We start from the raw sequence: 14,991 nt of genomic DNA on the forward strand, positions 1-14,991 counted from the left end.
GACACGGAGCAATGGATCCAAACTACAAGAAAGAAGATTCCACCTAAACATTAGGAAGAACTTCCTGACAGTAAGAGCTGTTCAACAGTGGAATTTGCTGCCAAGGAGTGTGGTGGAGTCTCCTTCTTTGGAGGTCTTTAAGCAGAGGCTTGACAACCATATGTCAGGAGTGCTCTGATGGTGTTTCCTGCTTGGCAGGGGGTTGGACTCGATGGCCCTTGTGGTCTCTTCCAACTCTATGATTCTATGATTCTATGAGTAGAACTTAGTTGGAAACAAAACAAAACAACTTGTTCAGGATTTGAATCCAATACCTTTGGCATTGCATTTATTGTTGTTAGCCGCTCTGAGCCCAGCTTCAGCTGGGGAGGGCGGGATATAAATAAAATGTTATTATTATTAAGAGAGCTAACCCCCCCCCACGCCAAGCCTCATCATCATCAGAAAGGAGCATAAAACAAAACCACACACAGACCCTTGGAATTAAAACATTTATTTATTTATTTATTTTATAAAAAAGAAAGAAAAGAATGAAAAAAGGTCAGTTGATGTCCCTTCTAAACCCACCTCTCTATGTCCTACCCACATCATGTAGCTCTATCCCTAACGTTACCCACCCAGGAAAAAATACCTGCAAAATCAGAGATGGGGAACCTTTGGCCCCCTAGAGCACTTGAGTGGCCACCATGTTCCCCCGCGCATCCTTGGGAGGCCCGCCTCTCACACGTTCTCTCCTGTGTGGATTCTCATGTGCGTCCGGAGGTTTGAACTCTGGCTGAAATTCTTCCCGCAGCCCGAGCACTTGTAGGGCTTCTCCCCGGTGTGCATGCGCCGGTGCACCCTCAGGGCAGAGCTAGAGTCAAAACTCTTGTCACAATCGGGGCACTTGTGCGGCTTCTCCGCCGTGTGGGCCCTCTGGTGCTTGAGGAGCTCGGGCTCTCCGTTGTAGCTCCTGCCGCACTCGGCGCACTTGAAGGGCCTCTCGCTCCGGTGGACCTTGCGGTGCCCAGTCAATGCGGAGATGCAGTCGAAGCACAGGCCGCACTCCTTGCACTTGAAGGGCTTCTCCCCCGTGTGGGTCCTGCGGTGCTTGATGAGCTGAGACTCCTTGTCGTAGCTCTCGCCGCAGTCCGCGCACTCAAACGGCTTCTTCCGGGTGTGGTTCTTGGCGTGCATCTGGTAGTTGCTCTCCCAGCGGAAGCACTTCCCGCACTCCAAGCACTGGAAGGGCCTCTCTCCTGTGTGTGTCCGTTCGTGGAGGTAAAGCACGGACCGCTGGGTGAAGCTCTTCTCGCACTGCGAGCACTGGAAGGGCTTCTCGCCCGTGTGCGTCGCCTTGTGGCGGATCAGGTGTGAGGACTTGCCGTACCGCTTGCCGCACTCGGAGCAGGCGTACGGCCGGTCGCCGGCGTGGTTCTTCATGTGCATCTTGATGCTGCTCTCCCAGCGGAAGCTCTTGCCGCACTCGGCGCATCGGTAGGGCTTCCCTCCCATGTGGATCCTCCCGTGGACGAACAGCTGCGAGCTCTGGCGGAAGCTCTTCCCGCACTCAGGGCACGGGTAGGGCTTCTCTCCCGTGTGCGTCCTCTCGTGGATGAGGAGGTCGTAGCGCCGGCTGAAGCTGTTCCCGCAGTGCGAGCACTGGTGCGGCTTCTCTCCGGTGTGGATTCTCTTGTGAGTGATGAGGTGCGATCCTTGGCTGAAGCTCTTCCCGCACTCGGCGCACGTGTACGGCTTCTCCCCCGTGTGGCTCCTCCTGTGGGTGGTCAGGAGGCTCTTGTCACCAAAGCTCTTATCACACTCGGAGCACTTGTAGCGCTTCTCCCCCGTGTGGGTCAGCTGGTGCCTCATCAGGTGACCCCTCTTGATGAAGCACTTCCCGCAGTCGGCGCAGGTGAAGGGCCTCTCTCCCGTGTGGATTCTCTCGTGATCGGAAAGGATAGTGCTGGTGCTGAACGTCTTCCCGCACGCCAAGCATTTGTACGGCTTCTGCCCTTCGTGGCTCCGGCTGTGCCTCACAAGGAGCGCTTTGTAGCCAAAGCCCTTGCCGCAGTCCACACACTGGTAGGGCTTCTCTCCTGTGTGGATGGTCAGGTGGTTCGCCAGGACAGAGAGACGGTCAAAGGCTTTCCCGCATTCAGAGCACACATGCGTTTTCTTTCGCCTGCGGGCCAGCCGCCTCTGTGGGAGGTCAGAGCTCTGGCTGCGTCCTTCTCCGCGGTCGGGTCCCTCTGTTTCTCTCTCACAGGACGTAGCTTCAGGGGAACCTCTGCCGCCACAAGGACTTTCTCGAACACGCTGGTTTCCAAATGTTTCTTGTGTGTTCGGTCCCTGAGAAATAATCCCGGTTGCTCCATCCAGTAATACCCCGTTGAGTTCACATTGCTCGGGTCCTTTTGCTAGCTGTAATGTCTCCACCTCATCTTCCGTCACCTGCTGGTCACCTGCTGGAACAGAAAGAGGATATCTTGGTTTCAGTCAAACATGGTCCACTCTGAGGGAAACAACAGTTGCTTCTATGGATTGTCTATTGATCTTACGAATTGTGTCCAACGGTGTCATCACTCAGCTGGTGGAAAATAGGTTTCTTGCCCACATTTCCCCCGCAAAGGCTCCCAGGGCAGCAAACACCAAATTGATAAAGCGGTACAATTAAACATAAGATAAAAACATATTTCAACCGTTTAAAATCAACTGCCTCTGCCTCCTCCCTCTCCTGCCTTGCTGTAGGGAATGGGAGGAAGTGGGAGAGGCCTGCTGGGAAGGGAAGCAGGAAACCACAAGGCTGGCCAGGCAACAGAGCTGCCAGCTGTAGTCACTGCTGCCAGAGCCCCCTAAGTGCACCCCCAAAAAATCATGGGGTCTAGTCTGTACCAGTAGTAGGCTACTTTGTGCCCTAGGCAAGGTTAACTACTCTCCCCGCACCCCCCAAAGACTTGCTAGTGTCAATTTTAAAAGCCAGATGTCTTTCAGAAAAAAAATGAAAAGCACCCAACTTGAAACTGCTAAATTTATTTTAAATTGCAAGAATAAGTGATGCAGCAATCTTTGATGAACTTTATCAAATAAGAAAGAAAACGTTTCAGCACGCAAATCATTTTGAATAATCTTGTGAATTCTGATGTTAAAATTTATGTAAAAGTTTCACACAGTTGGAAGTGTGTGCTTGTGTATCATGGAATTTTAAGCAGGGAGATCAGAAATGCAAAAAAACCAACCACCCCAAAATGTGTTACAATGACATCAAAGGCTAAATATATGGAAGACCCTTAAATAAAACAAGTGTTGATGAGAACAGGAACATCTTGGCGTTAACACTCCAGGTGTTAGTTAGCTTCCCAGTGCTGGGATGTGTGTGCTATCATCAAGGGTGCTTTGATTTTCATTTCCACAAGTCTGTGATTTCTGCATGTACAAACTAGGGACAGAGGTATTTTTTTTTTTTTTGTCTTTTTGCAAAAACCGTCAGCACCCATCATAGCCTTTGATAGCCGTATTCTCCCTGAATTTACCTAATCACCTTTTAAAAGCTGATGAGCATCCCTACAAGATGTACAGTGGTACCTCGGGTTACAGACGCTTCAGGTTACAGACTCTGCTAACCCAGAAATAGTACCTCGGGTTAAGAACTTTGCTTCAGGATGAGAACAGAAATCGTGCTCCGGCGGCAGCACAGCAGCAGTGGGAGGCCCCATTAGCTAAAGTGGTGCCTCAGGTTAAGAACAGTTTCAGGTTAAGAACGGACCTCCGGAATGAATTAAGTACTTAACTCGAGGTACCACTGTAGTTTAGCACAGAGCAAGGCCTCGGATGTTGGTCCGAGTGACAGGAAGTAGACAGGGACAGGTGCTGCAGAACCCAGGTCCCAGCTGCCATCCCTGCAAGGAGGCTCACCCAGCAAGCAGGCTGCTCCCGTCTCTTCTTGCTTGGCCTCCACTTGGAGGTTCTGATGAGGGTCTGACGGGTTCTGCTCCGATAAGGGGAAATCAACAGAGTCCTCCTTCAATGGTCCTGGGGGCTAAAAGAGAAGCAGGCAGGTTAGGGAGTTTTGCAGGGATGCTGTGGGGAACCCCCCAGTCAATGCTACAGATATAATAATGTCTAGAGTTCAAAGGCCTTCAAGTCTGGCTCCACCCCCACCGAGAAGACGCAGGAAATTGGCTGCTCTGCGGCATCATTCTGTGTGAACTGCAACTTTAAAGAATGTTGGGAGTCTTGTCTCAATGGCCAGGTTGAGACATGATGTCAGATTTAAAGGAGGGGGCAAGACAAAGACTAAGATAAACTTACAACAAACTGCAAGCCGTTTATTGAATGTAGTAAATATTTGCAGTTAATTAAGACACACAGAAGTTTTTAACACAGTTTTAAGATTGAAGTTTGACAAAATCTAATCCATTGCCAAAAAGTTGTGCTATAGATTAATATTTCCCCTCTTCTTCCCCAAATACATTTGTGGCACACCCCAAGAATCCTGGGAAAGTTAGTTTGTTAAGGGCCCTGGGAATTGCTGCTCTGTGAGGGGTAAACAACAGTTCCTATAAATCTCTTCCCCCCCCCCATATATTCATTTATAATAAAACACAACAAAATCTAATAACAGATGCTTAATAAAATGAAATAGATGTGGAGTAAAGGGGATATATAGAGCCAAACATATAGGAACAGAATTCCATACCAAAATCACATGCAATGAATTAATATCACGAAGTTCCAAGTAACGCAAACAGGTTTACATTCTCCTGCCCTTTATTCCTCCAGTATGTTATAAAAAGGCTCCACTTCTCAATGACTGTCTACCAAAAGGTCAACAACTTTGGTCAGCCCCCACAGCCCTTCACTTCATCAAATCTGGCCCTCTTTGAAAAATGTTTGGACACCACTGGAAGTCTACCCCCTCTTGTTCTCACCATCTAAGCATACATAAAAGTAAAGGGACCCCTGACCATTAGGTCCAGTCGTGACTGACTCTGGGTTTGCGGCGCTCATCTTGCTTTATTGGCTGAGGGAGCCGGCATACAGCTTCCGGGTCATGTGGCCAGCATGACTAAGCTGCTTCTGGTGAACCAGAGCAGTGCACGGAAACGCCGTTTTACCTTCCCGCCACAGCGGTACCTATTTATCTACTTGCACTTTGATGTGCTTTTGAACTGCTAGGTTGGCAGGAGCAGGGACTGAGCAACGGGAGCTCATCCCGTTGCGGGGATTCGAACCGCCGACTTTCTTATCCATTTTCTCATAGAGTTTTCCCAGAAGATAGACAAGATAATGCCTTCTTTGAGAAATTGAGCCTTTTCATAATGTACTGCAGTAATAAAGTGCAGAGGAATGTAAACGCCTTAGCGTTACTTGGAACTTAGTTCCCATGATTGTTGGGGCGAGTGCTACATGTGCATTTAAATTATGGCATGGATGTGATCTTGTTCGTTCGTAGTAAGCCACAGTTTCTTTTAGCATCCGGTGAGAAGCAGGGCAATATATGTGCCTGCTGAGGAAAAAGAGGATGGGGGACAAACCCACAACTCGTTGGCTCTGGCTTTCATTGGGAAGTGGCGCCACCTACTGTCGGGCTCCCTGCCTTCTGCCCTACCAGTCCCAAAGGGGACCAGCCACACTGCTGAAACCGCCTCACCTTTTGCTCTTCAGAGAGGAGAGGGAAGCCTTCGGCCAGTGCCATTGCTTGAGACATATTCTCGGGGCTGCGTTCCTGCACCCAGTGCTGCATCCCTTGGGGCAAGACGGCAAGGAACTGCTCCAAGATCACCAGCTCCAGCATCTGCTCCTTGGTGTGTCTCTCAGGCCTCAGCCACTGGCAGCAAACCTCCAAGAGCTGGCGGCCATTTTCTCGGGGGGTCTCCGCTTCCTGGTAGCGGAACTCCCGGAAGTGCCGGCACCGTGCCTCCAAGTCTTCTTCGTCTGGAATCTCTTCCTTCACTTTCCCAGAGGCTTCTGGGCTCATGTAGGCCTCGGGGAGGCCTCCCCCTGGATCTGGGGCCTGCTCTCCTCTAGGCCACTGGCCAGCATCAGCTGCCCCCTTGAAAGAAGGGTGGAAAGCAGCAGCGTTGTTCCCTGAGGAACGTTCCTCCATCAGCTGGGGGTTTCTCAGCCCAAAATTAGGAGGCTGCATCATCTTCAAGAGTTCCTGCCACAGGGGTTCCCCCATCGCTCCCGGAGGCACCTCTGTCCAGAATTCCCGGACTGTTCTGATCTGGATATCGTGAGGGGCCAGCCCACCTTCTTCTGGCTTCTCCCCAGGTTGCGCTGAGTCCTGCTCCTCCATCTTCGTTCCTTGTGCTGCAAACAAAATCAGCATTGAAAAGTGTGGAGTCATAATAATAATAATAATATTAAAATTTTATTTATATCCTGCCCTCCCCAGCCAAAGCCGGGCTCAGAGCGGCTAACAGTAAAATGATACAACATTCTAAAATCATTTCATTTTAAAATCAGTTCAAGTCAGATAATAATAATAACGCATGATGGATGATGGGAGCTCCTCATTCAGGGAACTTAAGAAGAGAAGCTCTGCTGGGTTAGACCAAAGGCCCGTCTCAGACAACATCCTGGTTCCACCAGTGGCCCTCAAGCTAATAGAAGGGCAACAGCCGCTGAAGCTCCCCAGTGGCTGGTATTCAGAAGAAGGCTGCCTCTAGAACAGCGTATCCCAAACTTGGGTCTCCATCTGTTTTGGGACTACAATTCCCACCATCCCTGACCACTGATCCTACTAGCTAGAGATGATGGGAGTTGTAGTCCGCCAAGAGCTGGAGACCCAAGTTTGGGAAATCGTGCTCTAGAACATAAGCAGAGTCCTGCTGGATCGTGCCAATGGCCCTTCTAGTACAGCATACTTCCTCACAGTGACCGACCAGATCCCTCAGTGGGAGCCCCAGAGGCAAGACCCGAGTCATTCATTCGCTTAACAGTCAACCTGGCAGATTCAAAAGCTCACTGATCATTCTCGGGAGTTTCCCCCCCGCTTTTTATAAACATATTATTTTTGTTGACAGTGGTTTTCAAAGGGTGTGGCAGGAGAGGATGGCAAATGTAGTGGGAAGAATCAAGGATAATCAAATAAACATCTAAACATTTCGGTGTGATAAATACGGTATCAAAATAATGCTTATTATTTGCAGAATACAGATAGAAATATTTTCAAAACAAGAGCAAGAGCATCAAGTGATACTTCTATAAATCAATCTCTGCTAGGAGTCCCGCCCCCCATGTATTTATTATCAATAAAACAAAAATTGTGAGCACATTTTTATTCTGAAAGTGTAGCCCAGGGAAAAAAGTTTTGAGAACCACTGATTTACGGGGTTCACTTTCACAAGGGGTGAAAAGCAGCGGCAGGCTTTAAAGAAGAATTAGGCATCTCTTCACCCTTTGGGAAGTTGCCCATCAAATCAAAAGCAGCCGCAATAGCTGAGCAAAACCTCAAGAGCTCAAGGCAGTGCAACTGTGATTTCTCCATGCTAGAGCAGAGAGCAAGTCATGGGAGAAGAACATTGCAAGCTGCCTAATACAGAGTCAGACCCATTGGCCTACTTAGCTCAGTATTGCCTACACTGACTGGCAGCCTCTCTCCAGGGGTTTTAAACAGAGGTCTTTCCCCAGCCCTACCTGGGAAGACCAGGGAGATTTTGCATGCATAGAGGGAGACATTCCGCTTCCTGTGGGCTTGCACAGAATTCGAACCCAGGTGCAACCAGGAGTGAGAATCACACCAGCCTTCCCAGGGGTGCCAACTTTTATAAAATTTTGGGGGAGAGGTGTGCAGGTAAGTCCCGACCCGCATAATCGACTGCATGCTGAGGTGCACGCACAACGTTTGAATGGCAATCCATCAACTTTGGAGGGGAACAGCCCCCTCAAATATTTTATTGTGGGGGCTGAAGCTCCCACGGCCCCCAGGAGTTGGCACCTATGAGCCCTCCCTGGACCGACAAGCCTGTCTTATTAGAAACAGGATACTGGGGTGAGAGGGGAACCTATCCAGCAGGGCTCTCTCTCCTCTGGGTATCCCATACAGTGGTACCTCTGGTTAAGTACTTAATTCGTTCCGGAGGTCCGTTCTTAACCTGAAACTGTTCTTAACCTGAAGCACCACTTTAGCTAATGGAGCCTCCTGCTACCGCTGTGCCGCCGGAGCACGATTTCTGTTCTCATCCTGAAGCAAAGTTCTTAACCCGAGGTACTATTTCTGGGTTAGCGGAGTCTGTAACCTGACGTGTATGTAACCTGAAGCGTATGTAACCCGAGGTACCACTGTATTTCCTTCATCTGGAATTCCCTGGGGAAACCAAGGCACTACAAAAGCCAAATAGTACCATGCCCCCCCCCCCCAATATCCTCAGTGCTGGTAGCATTTCCCTTCTCCCCACTAAACAGGCTGGGAATAAGCCGCCTGCTTGTCTCTCTGACCTGTCACAGGTGAGAATCCTTTATTTCGGAGGTGGGCGATGCCTCTGCCTTCATCTTTCCAGCCAAGGATGCTTCGTCCCAGGCCAGCCCTCCTTGGTTTGCACTCACCTGATCCAGGAAGGCTTTGCATGGCGCTAGTCCTGCGGGTATGCGCGGCTCTCTCTCTCCCCCCCCCTTTTCTTTTCTTTCTTTTTGCAAAAATAAATGCAAAGAGGTAGAGAGCGGGTGGTGATGGGCGGATTTGGAAATGCACCTCCTTAAAGGAGAGACCAGGCTGGGGAGAGCAGCCAACCTCCTCCCGGCTCCTCTTCTGCAGCCGGCCGCGCCTGTCTAGAAAGAAGAGCTCGGTGCGTTTAACCCCTCTCAGCCCAGCGCCGCCTCCTCTTAAAATCGCCGCCCCCCAGAAGCACCGGCGGTGGGGCGGGAGGATGCAGCGGTGGGGCATCAGATGACTAATCCGGCCCGCGTCCACATTCCCCGCCGGGTCTTAGTTTTGCGCGGGAGAAGCTGCACCGGTTGAATGCCTGCCTGCCTGCCCGCAATGCACAGAATGCAGGTTGGCCGGGGGAAATTCCACAACAGGGCGATGAAACATTTCAAAAAGAATGGGGGGGGGGGGGGATTATGTCATACATAGGAAAGATAAGGTGCAATACTGAAACCAGTAGAATTGAAACAAACCTCATAAAGGGAACTACAAAGAATTTTACTGGACAATAAGAACAATAAGAACAAAAACATACAGTGTGACCAATGTAATAAACAGTAGGTGTAAATGGAAATAGACAGACAACAAGAATTGTGCGTTATAGAAGGATTTATTTGTTTACAGATATTTTTTGGACAAATGTGGAAGAAGAATAACAATACAGTGGTACCTCGGGTTAAGAACTTAATTCATTCTGGAGGTCCGTTCTTAACCTGAAATTGTCCTTAACCTGAAGCACCACTTTAGCTAATGGGGCCTCCTGATGCACAATTTCTGTTCTCATCCTGAAGCAAAGTTCTTAACCTGAGGTAATATTTCCGGGTTAGCGGAGTCTCTAACCTGAAGCGTATGTAACCCAAGGTACCACTGTATAAAAAATGGATAAGGGAAATGCGAAAAATCTAGAGACGTATAAAAAAAGCCAGAAGAAGGAAGGAGGGAAGTCAGCTCCTAGGAGCAAGTATAAATGTAAAATGTAATGCAATATGTGTATGTGCAGTATGTAATAAAAAAACCAATAAAGATTACGGGGGGGGGGGAGGGGGAATAAAAGAATGCAGGTGGTCGCTTAACTTCTGCAAAGCGTGCGCAGGCTTTCTCAATGGAGTATTCGGCGCCCTCTGATTTCAGGGAAGGTGGTGGGGACGGGACTGGATGCCCCTTTAAAGCTGAAAACCCTCGCATGAACACACACACACACACACACACGTGTGAAAGGCCCTGCCCATAGAAAGATAGCAGCAGAGGTTGGACGGCCATCTATCACCGATGCTTTAGTTGAGGTTCCTGTATCGCAGGGGGTTGGACTAGATGACCCTCGGGGTATCTTCCAGCTCTGCAGTTCTATGATATTTTAAGATAAGGCATTGCCGATAGAAAACTAGCCTGTCAGGACAAACAAGGCTCCTGATACTGTACAGGGATTGTTTTGTGGTTAGGAGCAGTTCATACATACACATGACTTAACCTGTTTTGGGGCACTCCTTTTATTCTTCTTCCACCTTTCTTTATTACAGTTCTATCCCACTTTTCCTCCAAAGCGCTCAAGGTGGCCTTCATGAGCCTCTCCCCATTTTATGCTCAGATCAACCCTGCGACTGACTCAACCCTGGGCTGAGAGAAGACAGTGACCAGCCCAAAGTCACCCTGTGAGCTTCATGGCTGAGTGGGGATTTGAAACCCAGACTCCCAGGTCCTAGTCCAGCCCTCTAAGGCTTTCTATCAATATATGGATGAGGTTCAGAGCCAAAAACAAGCTTGAGAGGACTGAATGTTGGCTCATAAAATCACCAATCTGTATAGCTGGAAGGGACCCAAAGTGTCATCTAGACCAACCCCCGAAAAGGACATCTTTCAAAAAGGACATGTTTCAAAACAAAACAAAATACAAATGTATAGACTGAATTTAAAAGCCTAATTTAAAACAAAGGTGCAGTACAAAAATTACTAAAATGCTCATCCAACAGCACCATAAGGCCAATTCTTTTTTAAAAAATAATAATTTCTATTTGATTTTACAAGTGTAAAGTTATAACAATGCCAAATACATATCTACCTTTAGAGATTTCTCTGAATCTCCAGACTTCCCACCATCCCCTTCAAGGGTCTTATTGTTAACATTTTCAGCTGCATATTATTTCGTAATCCATATTTTGTATTTCTCCATATTGTCCATATTGTTACATTACAAGTGTTAAAATCCTGCTAATGTTTTCATCTACTTACAGTGGTCTCCTAAATAAATTATAATTTTTTCCCATTCTTTCTTGAAGTTTTTGTCTTCAGTTTAACCCTGTTTAGGGAAGTTTTTAATGACTGATGTTTTAATGTATTTTTAATCTTTTGTTGCAAGCCGCCCAGAATGGCTGGGGAAATCCAGCCAGATGGGCGGGGTATAAATAATAAATTTGTTGTTGTTGTTGTTGTTACCAAAAATGACAATTCCTAACCCGACTCCACTAAAAGATGAAGAGACAGAGCTTAACTACCAAAGGGATGGTTAAATAAAATGTCCTAGTCTGGTACTTAAAAGCTGACAACATTGGCGCCCCAGCGGTTTCCCCTGGGGATAGCATTCCAGATGCAAGCAAAAGTGTTTTGTCTTTAAAGCATTCTGGATCAGCTTCCCTGGGTTTCACAAAAGTATGCTAATATTTCTGAATGGCTACTGGTGCCTGGTCTGGGGCACTGGCTGTGAAACAGTGCTGGGTACTTGGGAAGGCACAAGAAACAGAAACAAAAGAGAGAGTTTGTCCAGTATCTCTGGGAATAGAGGGCACCTGTCCACGGAGAGCCTGTTGTGAGGTAGCAGGTCGTCTGTCAATGCACCAGCCGTTTAAAGCATGTTTTCCCCAAATAATCCCAGGAACTGCAGTTTAAGAGCACTGGAAACTGTAGTTCTGTGACAGGTAGTAGTAGTAGTAGTAATAATAATAATAACAACAACAATAACAATTATTATTATTATTATTATTATTATTTATTAGTACCTCACCCATCTGGCTGGGTACTAAGACCAAACAAAGAAAGACCAAAAATACACTAAGATGTCACACATTAAAAACTTCCCTAAAGAGGGCTGCCTTCAGATGTCTTCTGAATGTCAAGTAGTTGTTTATCTCTTTGACATCTGATGGGAGAGTGTTCCACAGGGCGGGCGCCACTACCGAGAAGGCCCTCTGCCTAGTTCCCTGTAGCTTTGCTTCTTGCCATGAGGGAACCGGCAGAAGGCCCTTGGCGCTGGATCTCAGCGTCCGGGCAGAACGATGGGAATGGAGACTCTCCTTTAGGTATACTGGGCCGAGGCCATTTAGGGCTTTAAAGGTCAGCACCAACACTTTGAATTGTTCTCGGAAACGTACTGGGAGCCAATGCAAATCTCTCAGAACCTGTGTTATGTGGTCCCGGCAGCCACTCCCAGTCACCAGTCTAGCTGCCGCATTCTGGATTAGTTGTAGTTTCCGGGTCACCTTCAAAGGTAGCCCCACGTAGAGCGCATTGCAGTAGTCCAAGCGGGAGATAACTAGAGCATGCATCACTCTGGCGAAACAGTTCGCGGAAAGGTAGGGTCTCAGCCTGCGTACCAGATGGAGCTGGTAGACAGCTGCCCTGGATACTGAATTGTCCAAAATGACTCCCAGGCTGCACACCTGGTTCTTCAGGGGCACAGTTACCCCATTCAGGACCAGGGAATCCTCCACACCTGCCCGCCCCCTGTCCCCCAAGAACAGTACTTCCATCTTGTCAGGATTCAACCTCAATCCATTAGCCGCCATCCTTCCTCCAACTGCCTCCAGGCACTCACACAGATAAACTACAGTTCCCATGATTCTTTGGGAGGGGGAGTTGGGTGCTTTAAATGTATGGTGCTTACCAGGGCTTTTTTTCAGCTGGAACTCAGGTGGGCTCCACTGCCATTATAAAGAACAAGGGAGGCCTTCTGGTACCTCTTTTTCTAGGAAAATAGCACTGGCATATACAACCTCAGGGATGGGGAACCTGCAGCTCACCAGATGTTGGATTCTTAGCTCCCATCATCCCTGACTCATAGTTTGCATTTCTAATTTGTCTGCAAGACGACCGCAAATAGCAATTTTGTGCAATAGTATCTGAAGTGTTGGGCTATCAGCTGGGTTTGTACCCAAAATAAGTCACAGGGGCTAGCACCTTTAATTTTGCCATTTAATCTATAGACGGAGAGCAGAGAGGCTGTGCTTTCTGGGGCTGCTGGGAGTTGGGATCAGGCTAGTGAAGGCTGCTGTAGGACATAGCAATCCAGGGAACTTCCTTAGCAAGGAGTTCCTGTTTTTGGAATTGCTCCAGGGCTCCCAACATTCTCAAAGATCCAGATAAGGATCTTTATCTATTTGCCTAAATTGTCACATATCTGGGCTTCCCCTCTTGTCTTTTGTCCCCACTATTTAAACCCCTTCCACTTCCTTATGTTTATCAAATTCCCACTTGAGGATAAAAATTCAGCCCTCTGACTGAAGAGGGTTCCAGTACACAACTGCTTTGTAACAAGCATGCCAATCTTAAACTGCAATTACTCTTTTGTTCATGCTAATGCTGAGCCAGCTTGCCATTCTTGTACCTTTAAGCAGCTGCATGCAAAGGCGGATATTCCACAGGTACGGTTTTGCCCAGGTAAGGTAAAGGTAAAGGTACCCCTGCCCGTACGGGCCAGTCGTGTCTGACTCTAGGGTTGTGCGCCCATCTCACTTAAGAGGCCGGGGGCCAGCGCCGTCCGGAGACACTTCCGGGTCAGGTGGCCAGCGTGACGAAGCTGCTCTGGTGAGCCAGCGCAGCAAACGGAAATGCCGTTTACCTTCCCACTATAAAGCAGTACCTATTTATCTACTTAAGGCTGATCGCCGAAGAATTGATGCTTTCAAATTATGGTGCTGGAGGAGACTCTTGAGAGTCCCATGGACTGCAAGAAGATCAAACACATCCATTCTTAAGGAAATCAGACCTGAGTGCTCACTGGAAGGACAGATTGTGAAGTTGAGGCTCCAATACTTTGGCCACCTCATGAGAAGAGAAGACTCCCTGGAAAAGACCCTGATGTTGGGAAAGATGGAGGGCACAAGGAGAAGGGGACAACAGAGGATGAGATGGTTGGATAGTGTTCTCGAGGCTACAAACATGAGCCTGACCAAGCTGCGGGAGGCGGTGGAGGACAGGGGTGCCTGGCGTGCTCTGGTCCATGGGGTCACGAAGAGTCGGACACGACTAAACGACTAAACAACAACAACATTTATCTACTTGCACTTAAGTGTGCTTTCGAACTGCTAGGTGGGCAGGAGCAGGGACTGAGCAACAGGAGCTCACCCCGCCGCGGGGATTCGAACCGCCGACCATACGATCGGCAAGTCCTAGGCACTGAGGTTTTACCCACAGCACCACCCGCGTCCCGCTTTTGCCCAGGTACATCAAACCAACCCAGCGTCTGCAGGGATTTCACTTCCAGCTATTAGAATCCTGACTTTTGCACAAACAGTTTAAAAGGTGCAAAGGCTCGTCAGCTTCTGTCTTCATAACTGAGAAGCGGAAAGGTGAAGGTGACCAGGTGAGCTTGGGCCTGTTACTATCTCTCAGCCTAACCTGCATAGACTCTTTGGACCCAGCAGAAGGTACCTTTGAAGGGAGCTGACTCTGGTTCTATATACCTGGTGCTGTTGCATCTGGTTCAGTGGCCTCCTGCCTGCAACCCACAATTACAGTGGTCCCTTAAGAACATACAAAGAACATTTTTAAGTCCATTATTATTATTATTATTATTATTATTATTATTATTATTATTATTTCCTCTATCAAAAAATCCCAGGGCAGTGTACAACATTGAGAACACACTATACAGAGCACAATAATAAAAACATAATAAAAAGCATAACAACACAACGACAGTGGGAGGTACACCATGGCTATTGTAGCAAGTAGCCAGTAGTGATGTATGGAAGAGCTGGACCATAAAGAAGGCTGATCGCTGAAGAATTGATGCTTTTGAATTATGGTGCTGGAGGAAACTCTTGAGAGTCCCATGGACTGCAAGAAGATCAAACCTCTCCATTCTGAAGGAAATCAGCCCTGAGTGCTCACTGGAAGGACAGATCCTGAAGCGGAGGCTCCAATACTTTGGCCACCTCATGAGAAGAGCAGACTCCCTGGAAAAGACCCTGATGTTGGGAAAGATGGAGGGCACAAGGAGAAGAGGACGACAGAGGACGAGATGGTTGGACAGTGTTCTTGAAGCTACCAGCATGAGTTTGACCAAACTGCGGGAGGCAGTGGAAGACAGGAGTGCCTGGCGTGCTCTGGTCCGTGGGGTCACGAAGAGTCGGACACGACTAAACGAC

At 48.3% G+C, this 14,991-nt stretch overlaps 1 protein-coding gene across 1 annotated transcript in view; it reads right to left on the bottom strand.

Moving 5' to 3' along the window:
• Nucleotides 1-499: 499 nt before the first annotated feature.
• LOC114592157 (uncharacterized) overlaps nt 500-14,991 on the bottom strand; it is a 33,723-nt gene continuing 19,231 nt past the window's right edge. Inside the window, exons 5-8 of the mRNA XM_028720076.2 lie at nt 8,425-8,910; nt 5,633-6,294; nt 3,895-4,018; nt 500-2,447 (exon numbers count right to left, since the gene is read on the bottom strand). Coding sequence (XP_028575909.2) covers nt 721-2,447; nt 3,895-4,018; nt 5,633-6,294; nt 8,425-8,910 — 2,999 coding nt within the window. The 3' untranslated portion in view covers nt 500-720. The remainder of the gene's footprint in view (nt 2,448-3,894; nt 4,019-5,632; nt 6,295-8,424; nt 8,911-14,991) is intronic.

This window comes from Podarcis muralis, chromosome 2 (genome assembly GCF_964188315.1).
Source record: "Podarcis muralis chromosome 2, rPodMur119.hap1.1, whole genome shotgun sequence".
NCBI lineage: Eukaryota > Metazoa > Chordata > Lepidosauria > Squamata > Lacertidae > Podarcis > Podarcis muralis.